Genomic DNA, 15,069 nt, shown 5'->3' with positions numbered 1-15,069 from the left:
GTCTATGGCAGTGGATATCAGTTTAAGATTTGTTTCATCATGTTATTCTTTTAAAATACAGAAGTAATGGTGCATTTTACCTGTCATAAATACGAATATTTGCAGGGATGGCACTTATGAATCCTACCAGTTTTTTGTTTGAAGACACTCTAACCCCACAGTGCCACTGGGGTAACCAGCCTGGAGGACGTAGCGCCCTAGAATTGATGACAGAAATAATTACAAATTACTGCCTAAGAAGATGTAATAAAAACACCCTTCTTTGCACTCCAGCCAGAGCAGAATGTGGAACTTGCTACTCACCACAGAAGAAATTCAGGTGAATAATCAAACCTAAACATATTATCATCATCTTCTACATAATTCTCATTTAACAGCGTGTATAACTCCTTCAGCTGAAAACACACACAAGAAAGTCCAAATATTTATCCACACACATCAATCAGAATAAGCTTCAATGATTTTAGATACATATAAGAATTGTTTTACTTACAACTTCAGCATTGCTAAGATCCAATGTGTCCCACATAAAACCTTGTGGCAATGAATATGGCTCTAGGCGGACATTGTCCTTATCTGGTTCAATTGCACCATGTGAAGTTATAACTTCATCTTTTGAGGGAGGAGAAAGGAAAAAAAAAAAAAAAAAGATCAACAACAAAAGAAAGAAGTTACATTGCTAGCTTTCCTGATAGTTCTCAAAAAAATGTGCATTTAAGTCACATCATGTATTTTCTCATACTTATGTGATAGGAACATGATATTTTAAAAAATGCTGAAAAAGGTTAGTATTATTACCTTATACTATTTCTCAGTATCACAGATCAGATTCAGGCTAATGACTAGCTCATCAGGGTATCGATAACTATGCACAGAACTACTCCAACTGATACCCAGTATTTCATAACACAGGACAGCAATTTATCAGCACATACACAGCATTTAGCCAGCCACAAGATCCACAGTCTCATCATGAGAAACATGTTGTACTCACAGCTAACAAGCTATGGCTTGGATCCTGTTTACACTGACTTGAACAGACCTGAACTCAACAGGATTACTTAGAAGCAGTGACATGGCAAAGCCAGGGCATTTAAGGGATGCTAGTGAAATGTAAAACTTGTTTCTAAAATCCTACATGAAAGTGTGCTTTCTTCTCCCTTATTTACAACTCCAGTCCCTCAGTATATAGCTATAAGCTGTTACTCTTCTATGGAGGAGCAGCACCTGCCAAATCAAAGAATCACAGAATCATTTAGGTTGGGAAGTCCAACTGTTAACCTAGCACTGACAAGTCCACCACTAAACCACGTCTTTAAGTGCCATATCTACATGTCTTTTAAATATTTCCAGGGATGGTGACTCAACCACTTCCATGGGCAGCCTGTTCTGAAATGCTTGACAACCCTTTCAGTGAAGAAATTTTCCTAATATCCAATGTAAACCTCCCCTGCCACAACTTGAGGCCATTTCCTCTCATCCTATCGCTTATTACTTGGGAGGAGAGATCAACATCCACCTTGCTACAGCCTCCTTTCGGGTAGTTGTAAGGTCTCTCCTGAGTCTCCTTTTCTCCAGGCTAAACCACCCCAGTTCCCTCAGCCACTCCTCACAGGGCTTGTGCTCCAGACCCTTCACCAGCTTTGTCACCCTTCTCTGGACACACTGCAGCACCTCAATGTCTTTCTTGTAGTGAGGGGCCCAAAACTGAACACAGTAACTGAGGTGCAGCCTCACCAGTGCCAAGTACAGGGAGATGAATACTTCCCTAGTCCTGCTGGCCACACTATTTCTGACACAAGCCAGGACGCCACTGGCCTTCCTGGCCACCAGGGCACACTGCTGGCTCATATTCATCTGGCTGTCAACCAACGCCCCCAGGTCCTTTTCCACTGGGCAGTTTTCCAGACGCTCCTCTTCAAGCCTGCAGCGTTGCATTGGGTTGTTGTGACCCAAGTGCAGGATCCAGCACTCAGCCTTGTTGAACTTCACACAGCTGGCCTGTGCCCATCGATCCAACTGGTCCAGATCTCTCTGTAGAGCCTTTTCGCCCTCAAACAGATCAACACACCCACCCAACTTGGTTTTGTCTGCAAACCTACTGAGGGTGCACTCCATCCCCTCATCCACAACACTGATAGATATTAAACAGAACTGTCCCCAATACTGAGCCCTGAGGAACACCACTTGTGGCTGGCCACCAACTGGATTTAACTCCATTCACCACCACTCTTTGGGCCTGGCCATCCAGACAGTATTTTACCCAGCAAAGAGTACATCCATCCAATCCATGAGAAGCCAGTTTCTCCAGGAGAACGCTGTGGGAAACGGTGTCAAAGGCCTTACTGAAGTCTAGGTAGACAACATCCACAGCCTTTCCCTCATCCACTAAACAGGTCACCCTGTCACAGAAGGAGATCAGGTTCGTCCAGCAGGACCTGTCTTTCATAAACCCAGGCTGACTGGGCCTGATCCCCTGGTTGTCTTGTACATGCTGCGTGACAGCACTCAGGATGATCTGCTTCATAACCTTCCCTGGCACCAAGGTCAGACTGACAGGCCTGTAGTTCCCCAGATCCTCCTTCTGGCCCTTCTTGTAGATGGGCGTCACATTTGCTAATCTTCAGTCAACTGGGACTTCCCCGGTTAGCCAGGACTGCTGATAAATGATTGAAAGTGGCTTGGTGAGCACTTCTGCCAGCTCCCTCAGTACCCTGGGGTGGATCCTATCCAGCCCCATAGTCTTGTGTGTGTCTAAGTGGTGCAGCAGGTCACTAACCATTTCCCCTTGGATTATGGTGGCTTCATTCTGCTCCCCATCCCTGTCTTCCAGCTCAGGGGGCTGGGTACCCCAAGAACAACTGGTCTTACTATTAAAGACTGAGGCAAAGAAGGCACTAAGTACCTCAGCTTTTTCCTCATCCATTGTCACTATGTTTCTACTTGTATCCAATAAAGGACGGAGATTCTCCTTAGCCTTTCTTTTATTGCTACTGTATTTATAAAAACATTTTTTATTGTCATTTAAAGCAGTAGCCATATTAAGCTCTAGATTGGACTTTGGCCCTTCTAATTTTCTCCCTGCACAACCTCACAACATCCCTGTAGTCCGCTGAGTTGCATGCCCCTTCTTCCAAAGGGCATAAACTCTCCTTTTTTGACTTTGAGTTCCAGCCAAAACAATCTGTTCAGCCAGGCCAGTCTTCTTTCTTGACAATTCACCTTTTGGCACATGGGGACAGGCTGCTCCTGAGCCTTTAAGATTTTCTTCTTGAAGAATGTCCAGCCCTCCTAGATTCCTTTGCCCTTCAGGACTGCCTCCCAAGGGACTTTGTCAACCAGGTCCCTAAACAGGCCAAAATCTGCCCTCCAGGAGTCCAAGGTGGTGGTTCTGCTAACTCCCTCCTTACTTCTCCAAGAATTGAAAAGTCTATCATTTTGTGATTGCTATGCCCAAGCTGGCCTCCAGCCATCACATCACCCACAAATCCTTCTCTGTTCTCAGACAACAGGTCCAATGAGGCACCTTCCCTAGTTGGCTCACTCACCAGCTGTGTCAGGACAGTGTCTTCCACACACTCCAGGAACCTCCTAAACTGTTTCCTCTCCACTGTATTATATTTCCAGCAGACATCAGGTAAATTGAAGTCCCCCATGAGAACAAGGGCAAGTGATTGTGAGACTTGTCTCAGCTGCTTACAGAATATTTTGTCTGCCCTATCATCTTGGTTGGTTGGTCTGTAACAGCCTCCCATTATGATATCTGCCTTGCTGGCCTTCCCCCTGTTTCATACCATCCTGGTTTTGGCTAGGATAGAGCTATTTTCTTCTTCTAGTAGTGAGAATAGTGCTTTGTTCTAGATTCAGTATGGGATATGGTATGAGAAGAATGTTGATAATATACTGATGTTAATACACTGTAAACTACGACACTTACCCATAAACACTCAATCCTACCATCACCATGAAGCTCTAGACAGTCCAATGTTCCTTTGTAGTATGAACTTTTCCCAAATGATGTGCAATCATGACAAATAGTTATGGCCTACTCTCCAGTTTGGAATGTCATCATTACCAGCATCTTTTCACAAACTCTGGAAAGTATCAACAGCCTACACATTACTGCCACTACATGGCAGACTTGGCCTAACTAAAGGACCTACTGCTAACAACCTCAACCAAAAGACAGAAGAATTGTGAAGCTAATTTAATGCAAATATCCCTACAGCTATTTCTTGAATCAACAGATTAATTTTTTCCACTTAAACATATCCAGCATATCAAATATTGAAGACTTCCCAATATGTTCACTCAGCAGATAAAGCTTAAAAAAAAAGAAAATAAATCAACAGGATCAAAAAGTAATTCATAAACACTGTGGAACAAAAACTCTGCCAGATGAATTCAACAAAGCATATTTCTACTAAATAACACTAACAATTCATTTTTAGAGCCAATGCATTGGTCCTTTTAGGCTGGCAAGTGACAGACTCTCATCCCTATAGAAGTGCTGTAAGACATATTGACTAACCTGAACTGAAGTCCTGGAACTGCTGTGCAAACACCTGAACTAGCTCTGAAAAAGGTTTATTATAGCCAAAGTATTTTTTGACTGACACATCAACTTATTTCAGCTAGGCTCTTCCTCCACATAGGCAGGATTACTGTGACAATTACTACCACTAGTTTACAGAGGTATTTGGATACAATCTGTATGGAGAAGAGCCAGGGCAGGCCAGTTCAATCCAGTGGAAAATAACTACATGCAGGGACTCTGCTCTGGACTTCCCTATGCAAAGAAGTCAGGTAGAAATGAGATCACCGTGGACTAAGCTATAGAAATGGATTAATGTGAAATGCTGCCCTGTGGAGAGAGAGCACGCAAAGTGCTCCTGTGCTTTAGACTCTACCTTATTTCTGCTTATTCTAGAACAGTCTCCAATGCCATGGAGAGAAACCTGCAGAACAGAACAATGTCAGCTACTGCCCTGAGACTACTTTACTTGTGGGGTCCTCAAGTTTCATTGGCACTGAAGAGCTACTACTGCTTAACTTGGAGATAATGAAGGGGGAAGAAGGTTCAGAAAGCAATTCAGAAAAAGCAAGAGTCATCAAGTATCTTCTCCAATAAAGACTAAGATTTACCAACTGTGTTATCAGGGATCAGATCAGTATAAAAAGTAATCTGCCAAATTCCTTACAGAATTAAAGGCAAGGAGAGGTCACCTCATATTCTTACTTGGTATCAAGAACAGAGAACAGACTCTGAAAAGCATGTTTTCAAGGCAGCGTACATTGTGGAGGAAGCATGTGAACATACAGCAGTAAAAGTCTTCATGCATGACAGAAGCACCATTATCCACTTAAAGATGCATGAAAACAGTGTAACCTCCAGCAAGAGAGGCATTATCTCTATATTAAAAAAAAGTAAGGGAAAAGGAATTAAAAAAAAAATAATAAAAAAAATCAAAGTTTACTCTCTGTTACCACTTAAAGAGTTCTTATTTTCCCTGAAGTGGAAAAGACTTCTACTTTCTGTTGTTCAAGAGTTCAGACCTAAAATATACAAAAGAATGCTATTTCAATAGCATGTCCCATTTTTATAGAAAACGTTAATGAGATTTATTAACACTGTATTTTGTTGCAGATCACTAGGGAGAAGGGCAAGCACTTTCCTAAAGAACATCAAGAATTCCACATAAACTAAAGATGAAGAATCTCTACTGCACACAGTCCAACTTCATACCCATTCTAGAGAACATGCCACACAGCTGGCACACATTTGTTTAGCGGTCAGTAAGACAGATCTTATGCCCAGATCCAGTTAAACTTACTAAGTTTAGGTACAGGTTGTGTATCCCAAAACTGGTATTTACGTTTGGTAGCCTCATCAATATTCTTTGCTGGGCCTTGGCATGCAGAGAGCAGCTCCATTGCTCTCTGGATGTCTTGAAGCTTCTGCATTGGAATGGCTGGATTCTGCACACAGAGACAAAAGGAAGAGGAAGCTTATTGAGTATGTTTACTTTGAACAATTGTTCAAACATACTAATTTATTTTAATGTTAAGTATTCTTTCATGTACTCTTCTCATCGTGCTTAGTTAAAGTACAACCTTTGGAGGCAGGAGGGTGGAAAGTCAGGTGGGCAACAGAGGAGCAACTTCACAAAATACTTAATAGTTTTTAGTAGCATTTGCATTTAACCACGAAACTTCAGCATTTTTAACACAAATACTGCAGCATTAAGGCAGGATACCAGTATCACAGTAAAATGGTTCTTATATTCCCTGCCCCACCCCTCACTTGGTAAAATACAGTAAAACAGCAAAAATCAATCAGCTTAGATATCTAACAATCTAAAGATAGCACTGGTACACACAGAGATTTTTGAAGTTCTACTTTACCATATAATATAAAGTAATATTTAAATTCACTATAGTCCAGTATTTCAGGTATGTTGTATTGCTACAAATACCCGCTTTTTAACCTTAGTTATATTGTATCTGTCTTCTATTAGCTTGCAATTATTGTATCAGGTACTTTCTGCACAGTGTAGGAGCTAACCATCTTGCCACTAACATCAACTGTGCCAACACTCACAACTAAAGAGAATTTTAACTGATAGAAGCAGACAGACATAAAATAAATCAATCTTCAACTTAAAAGATGAAAAATCTTTATAGAAATGTTATTTGAAAAGCATAAACCTAAGGCTAAGCATTTCTAAACTGAGCTCTTAAACTGTCACTTTTGATCACTCTGAGTGTAACTGGAATGAGAATTTCACCTGCATAGGATAGATGAATAATGGTAACAGACTTCTAAATCTAAAGGGATTTTTCTCTCACTTTTTTAGTCTATTTATTTGTTTTGCTTTGTTATCTCCCAAGTGGTAAGTCCTGTTCTGAGACATACTAACAGCATGCTTGTACTCAGGTTTTCCCAGACTGCAGTGCAACATTTGAAGGAACAGTCTCAAATGCACTGGAAAATTTTAAGCAATTCTGCATCGATTTCAAGCCAGATGTTTTTTTTTACTGAATATCAGTGGACCACTACTTCCGTATTTCACTTTCTTTCCAGGATTCATGCATTGAAAAACCACCATAAATTACATGTAATTATGATGTAAAGCTTCATCTGGACAGGCATCTGCCTCTTGTATCTCAGTCAGAAAAGGAGCAGATGTCCCTCCCTGTAGCTCAAGCAGGCCATAATTTTCTATTTATAATAAAAACCTGTACTCTCTAATCATTATGCAATTTCTTTCATTAATTTAAGTATTGCAAAATTTTACCTGTGAGCATGCTTTAAACACCTGTCATCTGACTAGTTATGAATTAAGATATTTACACATTTTAGAGCAACACTATTGGAACATAAAAAACCAACCCTATTTCTAGATCCAGATTACAGTGACATAAGTTACTTTTCTCAAATAAAAATCAATTTGTCTATTACACACCATGGCCTGATACAAATACTTCTAATGCCACTGGATAAATTCTGGAATCTTATCAGTACATTATGAAATCATACATAAACACTGACAGACTGTAATTTATTTTGTACATTTATTTTGAGTCTCATGTTTTTTCCTACATTAGGAAGAAGAAAACATAAAATCAGAATAAAATATACTAGGATCTGAAATGATCTTACTAGCGCATATGAAGTAAAAAGTTCATGTTCTGGTACTAAATACAACATAGCTAGGGACATCAGGAGGAATCTCCCTTCCTTTCAAAATATTCAGAGATCAGTCCTTTAATGGAAAGCAAGAAAAAGCTACACAGAACTTCACATGAATTAGAAACAATAGTGACTTTGTTTAATTTCAGTTTAGGAGAAGTATCTCCTCAAGGCACAAAATGGCACTGTAATGCAACAGGGCTGAGGTATACAATGCTCTTTTTGCCTCAGTTTCGGTGACAAGATCTGACCTCAGACTTTTGTTGTGCCTGAGCCTTGTAGCACAGTCTGTGAGACTCCCATTAACCATGGCAGAGGGAAAGTTAGGGACCACTTAGGAAACATGCGCAGGTCCCTAAGAACAGACTGCATGCAACCGAGGGTACTGAGGGAGCTGCATGATGTTACTGCAACTAGAATATATTAAGTTTAAAAGGTTATAGCAATTGGTGGAGGTTTCTTACAACTGGAAAAAGGCAGATATCACGCCCATCTTCAAGAAGGCAAGGGCGAGGGTTTTGAGAACTCAGCGGTCAATACTGTTTAACAATCTGGATGTGACAAAGAACACTTTCTCTGCAAGTTCATAGATGATACCTAGTTGGGAAGAACGGTCAATACGCTGGACTGCAGAGCTGCTATTCAAAGCTACTCTGACAGGCTGGAAACAGAAACTTCATGAAGTTTGGCAAAGGCAAACACAAAGTCCTGCATCTGGGACAGAAAAAGCACATGCAATGGCAGAGGCCAGCATGGACTGGCTAGGAAGCAGCTTTGTGGAAAAGAACTGGGAAAGCCTGGTGGACGTGAGCCCGCAGTTTGCTGGCCAGCAAAGAAGGACAGCTGTATGCTATGTTGTACCAGTAAGACTGGCTAGCAAGTCTTCCCCTTTACCCGGCATCCCTGAGATGATGTCTCACAGTTTTGGGTTCCCCATTACAAAGAAAACATTGACATAATGGAGTGAGATCAATGAATGGCCACCAAGACGAGTGGGGGTCTGAAGCACACGACATACAAGGAAGAGATGAGACCTTGCTTTGTTCAGCCTTAAGAAGAGAAGGTTAAGGGAATAGGAGAAATCTTACTGCTGCCTAATGGGAGGATGTAAAGAAAACTGAGCCAATTCTTTTCAGAGGAGCATAACGATAGGACAAGAAACAACGGACACAACTTGCAACCTAGCAAAATCCATTTAGATATAAGGGATTACTATTTTTTAATCATTAAATGTAGTCAAACACTGGAATAGGTTGCCCACAGAGGTTGGGCAGTCTCCACCCTTGGAGACCAAACAACCTGATTTAAGCCTAAGCAACCTCATCTAGTTGGATCTGCTCTAAGCAGGAGGTTGGTCGAAAGACCTCCAGAGGTCCCTTCCAATCTAAATTATTCTGTGATCATGTGTAGGCCATTGATGACTACAATAATGACTGGTAATACTGCAGATCTGGGAAGCTTCATTTGTGTCAGTGTGGATGGCCTACATCACTGGGACTTATAATGGGGAGAGATCAAAGTCTTGTGAGATGGACACTGAAGTGTCCTAAAGGTTGGCATAAGCATACAATGTTAACAAGCATTTATTGCTGTGGTTACACTCATGCCAGTGTTTAAAAAGTCCAATATCACCAATAAGAGAAGGAGGAGACAAGGAGACTGACTGTTCTGTTTGTCTCATCTCCACACTGGTACACCTATTTACAAACTGACCTGACCTCAAAATCCTTTTTCAAAATAATTTTCAATGAGTTCAGAAGCCCCACTGAGTAAAACCTAATGATCCTGCATGCATTCTCTTAGAGGTAAGGTGTACAATGCCACTTTCCTCTGAAATATTTTGTAAACCTCTTTTCAACCAAGACCAAGCAAATGCTGAAAGCCTTTCTTCTGCAATATATTTCACATAGCACAAGGAATACAAAATCTAAATATCACTTGAGTAGCAGAAAAAATAAATATACTTCTCTACACTGATCCAGATCAGCAGTCTAAGATACTTTCAAAAAATCTAAAATGGGAAAGTTGTCCAAGATGGAGAAGCTTTTCTACTTAGCAGTGTGTACACCTGAAACACAGCAGAGAAGGCAAAAAAAACAGCCAACGCTGATGTATCTGCATCTAGAGAAAAGTGGAAGCCATATAAGAATAATAAAATGGTTTAGCTGCCTAGAGCTTGAGACAAAAATAAGAGCTTTTCTTTTATGCCAATAAAAGAGAAAATTCTGTAACGCTGCTAACAAACTTGCTAAACTTCTTGTGACAGTAAAATAATCATAAAGAGTGCCACTCTAAGTACACAACTTAGAACAAGGATAGCCTCCCATGTTTGCAAGGTGCATCATGCCAGAGAAATGGTGTGCAAGACAGCAAGGTGCTGAGGACTAAAATCTTGCACATGAAAACAAAATAAAAAGGGAAGTAGCTTCTTTTTAACGCAATTAGAAGCAACATATGGAACAGTAAGTTTGGTCAGCAGGGAACAAAGGAACTCCCAGGACACTGCAGCAATGAATTATGTCTTCATGTTAACATTAAAATTGACCTCGGTCCAATTGTAAAAGAGTTTGAGGTTACTTGGTTATCGCTTGCAAACGGTCATCTCGCATTAGCAATTTATGCCACGTGCTTTATAGAAACACTGTATCAAAACACGTGCCAAGATCAGAAAGAACATAACATCTCTGTACATATTTTAAGATGTTCCCTGTGCCCCATGTGCCCATTCAAAGCAATAAGGGTGACACAAAGAAGAACTAAAGGGACAACACAAAAATCTATCAGTATGTTAATGAGCCAAAACACAACTTTTTTCCGTAAAATTAGTTGGTAGCCACAATGTACACGACAAATCTTACAGGATGAACAGTACTACTGTTACAGTGGTGTAACTTTCTCCACATTAATCTGATAAATCAAATATAACTATTTCATGGTCCATAAACTTTCTTGTCATCATGTTACAAACTTCAGTTCTCAGGCTCAGATCTCTCTTGAGATAAAAACCATACGTTAAAAGGCCATCATGTCATATTATTCACCATTCATTCAGAACATGGTAGTCAAAAGCACACAGACAATGTTTTATCACAAAGCCCACAAAGATTGCACATCCCCTCACGTAACTGTGCATTCTTAATTTACAGTGGAGGGCTCTCAGGTGGTGAAACGTTTCTTCAGTCTGGATCTTCGTGTTAGATTACCGCATTTTATGTAAGATGACATGGTGCTTGTTTGCCCAAATACGACTCTGGTTAGCACAGGAGGTACACCTTCCCTCCTACTGCTGATGCTCGCCATGTGATAGCATTTGGCTGTACAAGTAACTGAAACTGCACTAAGCCAAGTTAGATGGTGGCTAAAGGCAATTCATCAAACACAAAATCTATTTAAAAGCATTACCACTGCAGATTAAGATTCCTTGTGACAAAGCTGTCACTAGCCTGAGTTCTAACTGCTGGAAAAGACAAAACACCTCCTCCTCTGCTTTTCTTAAGAGTACACCACCACTGTGGCGATGATGACAACTCTCCAGCTAACTTCACAAAGTCTGCAAACACCAGGTCTTACCTTGCTTCTGTCTCTATTCAGGACAGTAACCATTTGCTTAATTCTGACGTGTTAAGGCAGAACCACCAAGTTGCTTTTACAAAAAGCAACGCACAAATTAAAATTAAATTATAAAGCAAGCACAAATTAAAACAGAACCAGGCTCTCACTTTTGAAGGCTGTTGAATTTTAATCTCCTGGGAGTCAGATGCAGAATCTGATTTGGTGCCTCCAGAATTTGGTTTCTCCTTTTTTCTCTTCTGCTTCTTTTTCTTCTTCTTTGCTCCCAAATCCCCTCCAGGACTTCTGCCAGAGATTCAGAGAATGTGCAATGAGAAAAAAAATCAATACCACCAAGCTTAAAATTCAAAAAAAGTTAAATATGGAAAAATCAGCATTTTAATATGCAAAATCTAACAGCAGTTAGAATGTGAAGAAAAGGCAGGGAAAAGGAAGGAAGGGGGAAAATGAGAGCATTGATGAAAAACTCCCTGCAAGTGCTTTCTAATTTGTTTTATACTCAGACCCTAGCACAAGCAGGCGTTTTGACACACTGGTATCAAATTGTGGTGCTCTAGAACAGTCAGTGCTCTTCTCCAGGCTATTACCCAGCACAAACATGAAACAACCAAATTCAAGAGAGTTTGGAGGAACTCGGGAAAGCGCAGGAACTGAGAAAGGTAACCTCTTTGGAAATTCTCCAACTACTAGTGGCCCAGTATCTTTTCCCCTTCATGCTCAACCATCAGGCACATCGGAATTTGAGAAGAATCCAAACAAAAATTCTGTTTCTAATTTATGTAGTGATGAAAGTTTTGCTGAAATCTCAGTAAGAAACAACACAAAACTAAACAAATATTTGTGCTTTAAAACAGTAAGTACAACAGGGTCAACTAATAAAAAAAACCCCAACAAAGTATATATTGCACTTGCAGATTCTGACATATTTTGACTATTGATAATACAACTCCTTTCTTCTTTAAGGGGATTCTAATTTGACAAATAATCAAGATACAGAATCAAGATTAGATTAGAATTTGCAAATGTGGGAAGTGTTGGCAACTCTCAGACAGAAGGCAAATAAGCAGGCAGTGAGTCAGTTAACACTGAATCCTATTCACGAGGTTAATTTCCCAGCAAAATCATATGTACATAATGGAGCTCAAGATAGATATTGGGGTTTGAGGGGCTTGGGTGTTTCTCACTGAAAAATAAAAAAGTCAACGCAACAAACAATTATTTATTTTAATTCTGGAGGGGAGAAAAACCAGATATGATACCGGCAAACCAAAAGAAGAACTCAGAACAACTAAACTAAACTAAAGTTATTAAGATCAACGTGTCTGCAAGGGGCATGTTATTCACTGTATCATGCTCACTTTCAGGATTACAGTGCCCAGCTGTATATAGCATCTATACCTTGTCAGAGCTGAAGTCCGCAAGAAAACACCCAAATGTCCAACTGGAAGGCCAAAAGCCTGCAATTAATCAAACATGCAACTAAACAAAGGCTCATTTTTGTGAGATCATTACTGCTCTGTAGAATACCCTGCAGTGAAGGATCAACCCCGAGAAGTCCTTAACATTGACAGTGGCACCCTCTGGGATGCTAACTCAGACCAAGGAGTTACTCAGTGGACACCAGCGTAGCAGACCAAACACTCACACAGGAGAGAGAATTTGTAGTATCTACTAGAAGTCTGCAGAAACAAAAGGTGGAGTTGTAGAAGTGTGACAAGGAGAAAATTTTCTGTTGTTGATACTGTCTTATCACCTAGATGATCCTGCTAACAATTTCGATACTGTCATCTTAAAATAATAAAATTTAAATATATTTGAAGGTCTGTACACCAAGCTGACATTTTGTACAGAATTTAAACACAGAACAGACCAAGAGGCCTAGCAAGAGGTTATAAATATGACAGAGTGAAAAACCAAATATGTACAAGACCTAGGACTTTACCACCTCTTGCACAACTGAGATAAAAATAACTGGGGGGAAGCAATTTCACCTTTGCTAAGACTCGTTTAATGAGGTGCTCTTCTACTTTCTTGAACTGTCCACAAACTTTCGCCTTTTCCTCTAACATCTCACATACAGCAAATGATGCCACTGTGTCCTTGAGCTGACTCCCAAGGGCTTTTGTGTTGAACAGAAGTCTACTAGGAGCTTCAGCAAACACCGTTCTTAAACAGATGCCCTCAGCAGGCACCGAGCCCTGAGTCACATCAGTGCAGCTCACTTGTTTTCTTGCCTTTCAGTAGAAGCCGGCCCAAATCACACAAGGGAATTCTGCTTACTGAGATTACCTGAGGGTCAATGTTTTATTTAGTTTGGTGAAATAATGAACGACTGTACTCAAAAAAAAAAAAAGTTTGTCAGCTATGGAGAAAAAAGCAGCTCTGCCAAGCTTTACTAATGTTATCCCCAGTTAAACTGTACTTTTACCAGGATAATCTTAAGTTTGTTCACTGACCAGCTCAAGGTCTTTTTCATATAGAAATGCATATTTTTTAGCTGGGAAAGAGGGAAGAGCGAACTAAATTGCTGTACAATATACACAGTGTTTAAAACTACTAATTTGGTATAAATTTTTCAAAATCCCAATCCTTGGTTCAGGACCTTCAGGTTTAGAGCCTTCACACTATCTCTTGCAAAATAAATACTGGTATTTTTGTCTGACAGGTTACCCAGGGACTATTCAGTGTAGTTATTTATGCACAGTCTCCTGCTTGGGTCAGTCTTTTTTTACTGTTACAGTCCACAGAATGTAAAAAGAGGACTTAAAGAGAGATCCACTTGTCCTTCAACTATTTAAGCACGCCTGCAAGCCAGACATTTGGCAGCAGGCAGCACACAGAAACTTCTACTGAGTAAACAGGTTTGTCCAACACAAGTTACAACCAGAGATACCAAGCAAATTAGGGCAAAAGCAAAACCAAAACATCTCGGGATTTCTCATCCTTCTCATACTCTGCCTTGAAAGGAACCAAAAGGCTCTAAAACTGGGAGTGAGGGTGGCTGGGAAGGGAGGAACTTTGTTGCTCAACTCGCAGTAATTATGCTTGATGTGACGGCACAAAGGATATGCAAAGGTAACAGGATTAAAAGTAAAGACTCCTATTAAAAACTTTTCTCTTAATTAAACATTCTTGTGTGCTAAGATCTGAGCTCTCCTTTCTCTGGTCAGATACGCCTATATGATGACAGCATGAAATGTATCTCACTCTTAGAAGCTAGGGGTAGAGGGGTGTAGTTTCCCACTTCTATGAAACCTGACCTTGAAGTGTGAATCTCTTCTGCTGAACTACCCTGCCACCATTGAAGCGACACAACTCAGAACATAGGTCCCACGTGGGAAGCAGGATAAGGATATGCAACTCAGGTTGATGCTACGTCTACCTGTCATGTCAGGAAACACAACCTTTCCACGCAACAGGTCAATGCATCTGTCCCAGCCCAGCCCACCACATAGACCACGGATGGTTATACTAGGAAAAATATTCAGCGTTAGTCTTGGGAAAGATTTTGGCTGTGTCAATCTAGTAGAGACACGCTTATACCAGGAGCACTTTGCTGACAGGAGGGCAAGCCTACACACTGAAGCTGAGGTGTACCTAAGCATGGACATGATCTAAGATATTTTTAACTGCATCCATGATGACAGTTTTGTCAGTCTGATGAATAAGAAAGAAGTGAGGCCAGCACAAAGGTGACATGCAAATCCAAATTCAGCTGAGGCAAAAGAAGAGTCAAAAGACCTCGTTCTGCCCCAAAAAGACTTAACCTTGCCACAGAAACAGGCTACGGATATGACTCTGAGACA

At 40.5% G+C, this 15,069-nt stretch overlaps 1 protein-coding gene across 1 annotated transcript in view; it reads right to left on the bottom strand.

The window, feature by feature from the left end:
- Nucleotides 1-15,069, bottom strand: part of NMT2 (N-myristoyltransferase 2) — a 30,812-nt gene that overhangs the window by 11,194 nt on the left and 4,549 nt on the right. Inside the window, exons 2-6 of the mRNA XM_074900210.1 lie at nt 11,413-11,548; nt 5,835-5,979; nt 494-612; nt 304-395; nt 81-197 (exon numbers count right to left, since the gene is read on the bottom strand). Of these exons, the coding sequence (XP_074756311.1) occupies nt 81-197; nt 304-395; nt 494-612; nt 5,835-5,979; nt 11,413-11,548 (609 nt within the window). The remainder of the gene's footprint in view (nt 1-80; nt 198-303; nt 396-493; nt 613-5,834; nt 5,980-11,412; nt 11,549-15,069) is intronic.

The sequence above is a fragment of the Athene noctua genome, chromosome 2, assembly GCF_965140245.1.
Source record: "Athene noctua chromosome 2, bAthNoc1.hap1.1, whole genome shotgun sequence".
Taxonomy (NCBI): Eukaryota; Metazoa; Chordata; class Aves; order Strigiformes; family Strigidae; genus Athene; species Athene noctua.
The sequence above is the reverse complement of the archived record's forward strand: the minus strand, read 5'-3'. Positions and strand labels throughout refer to the sequence as shown.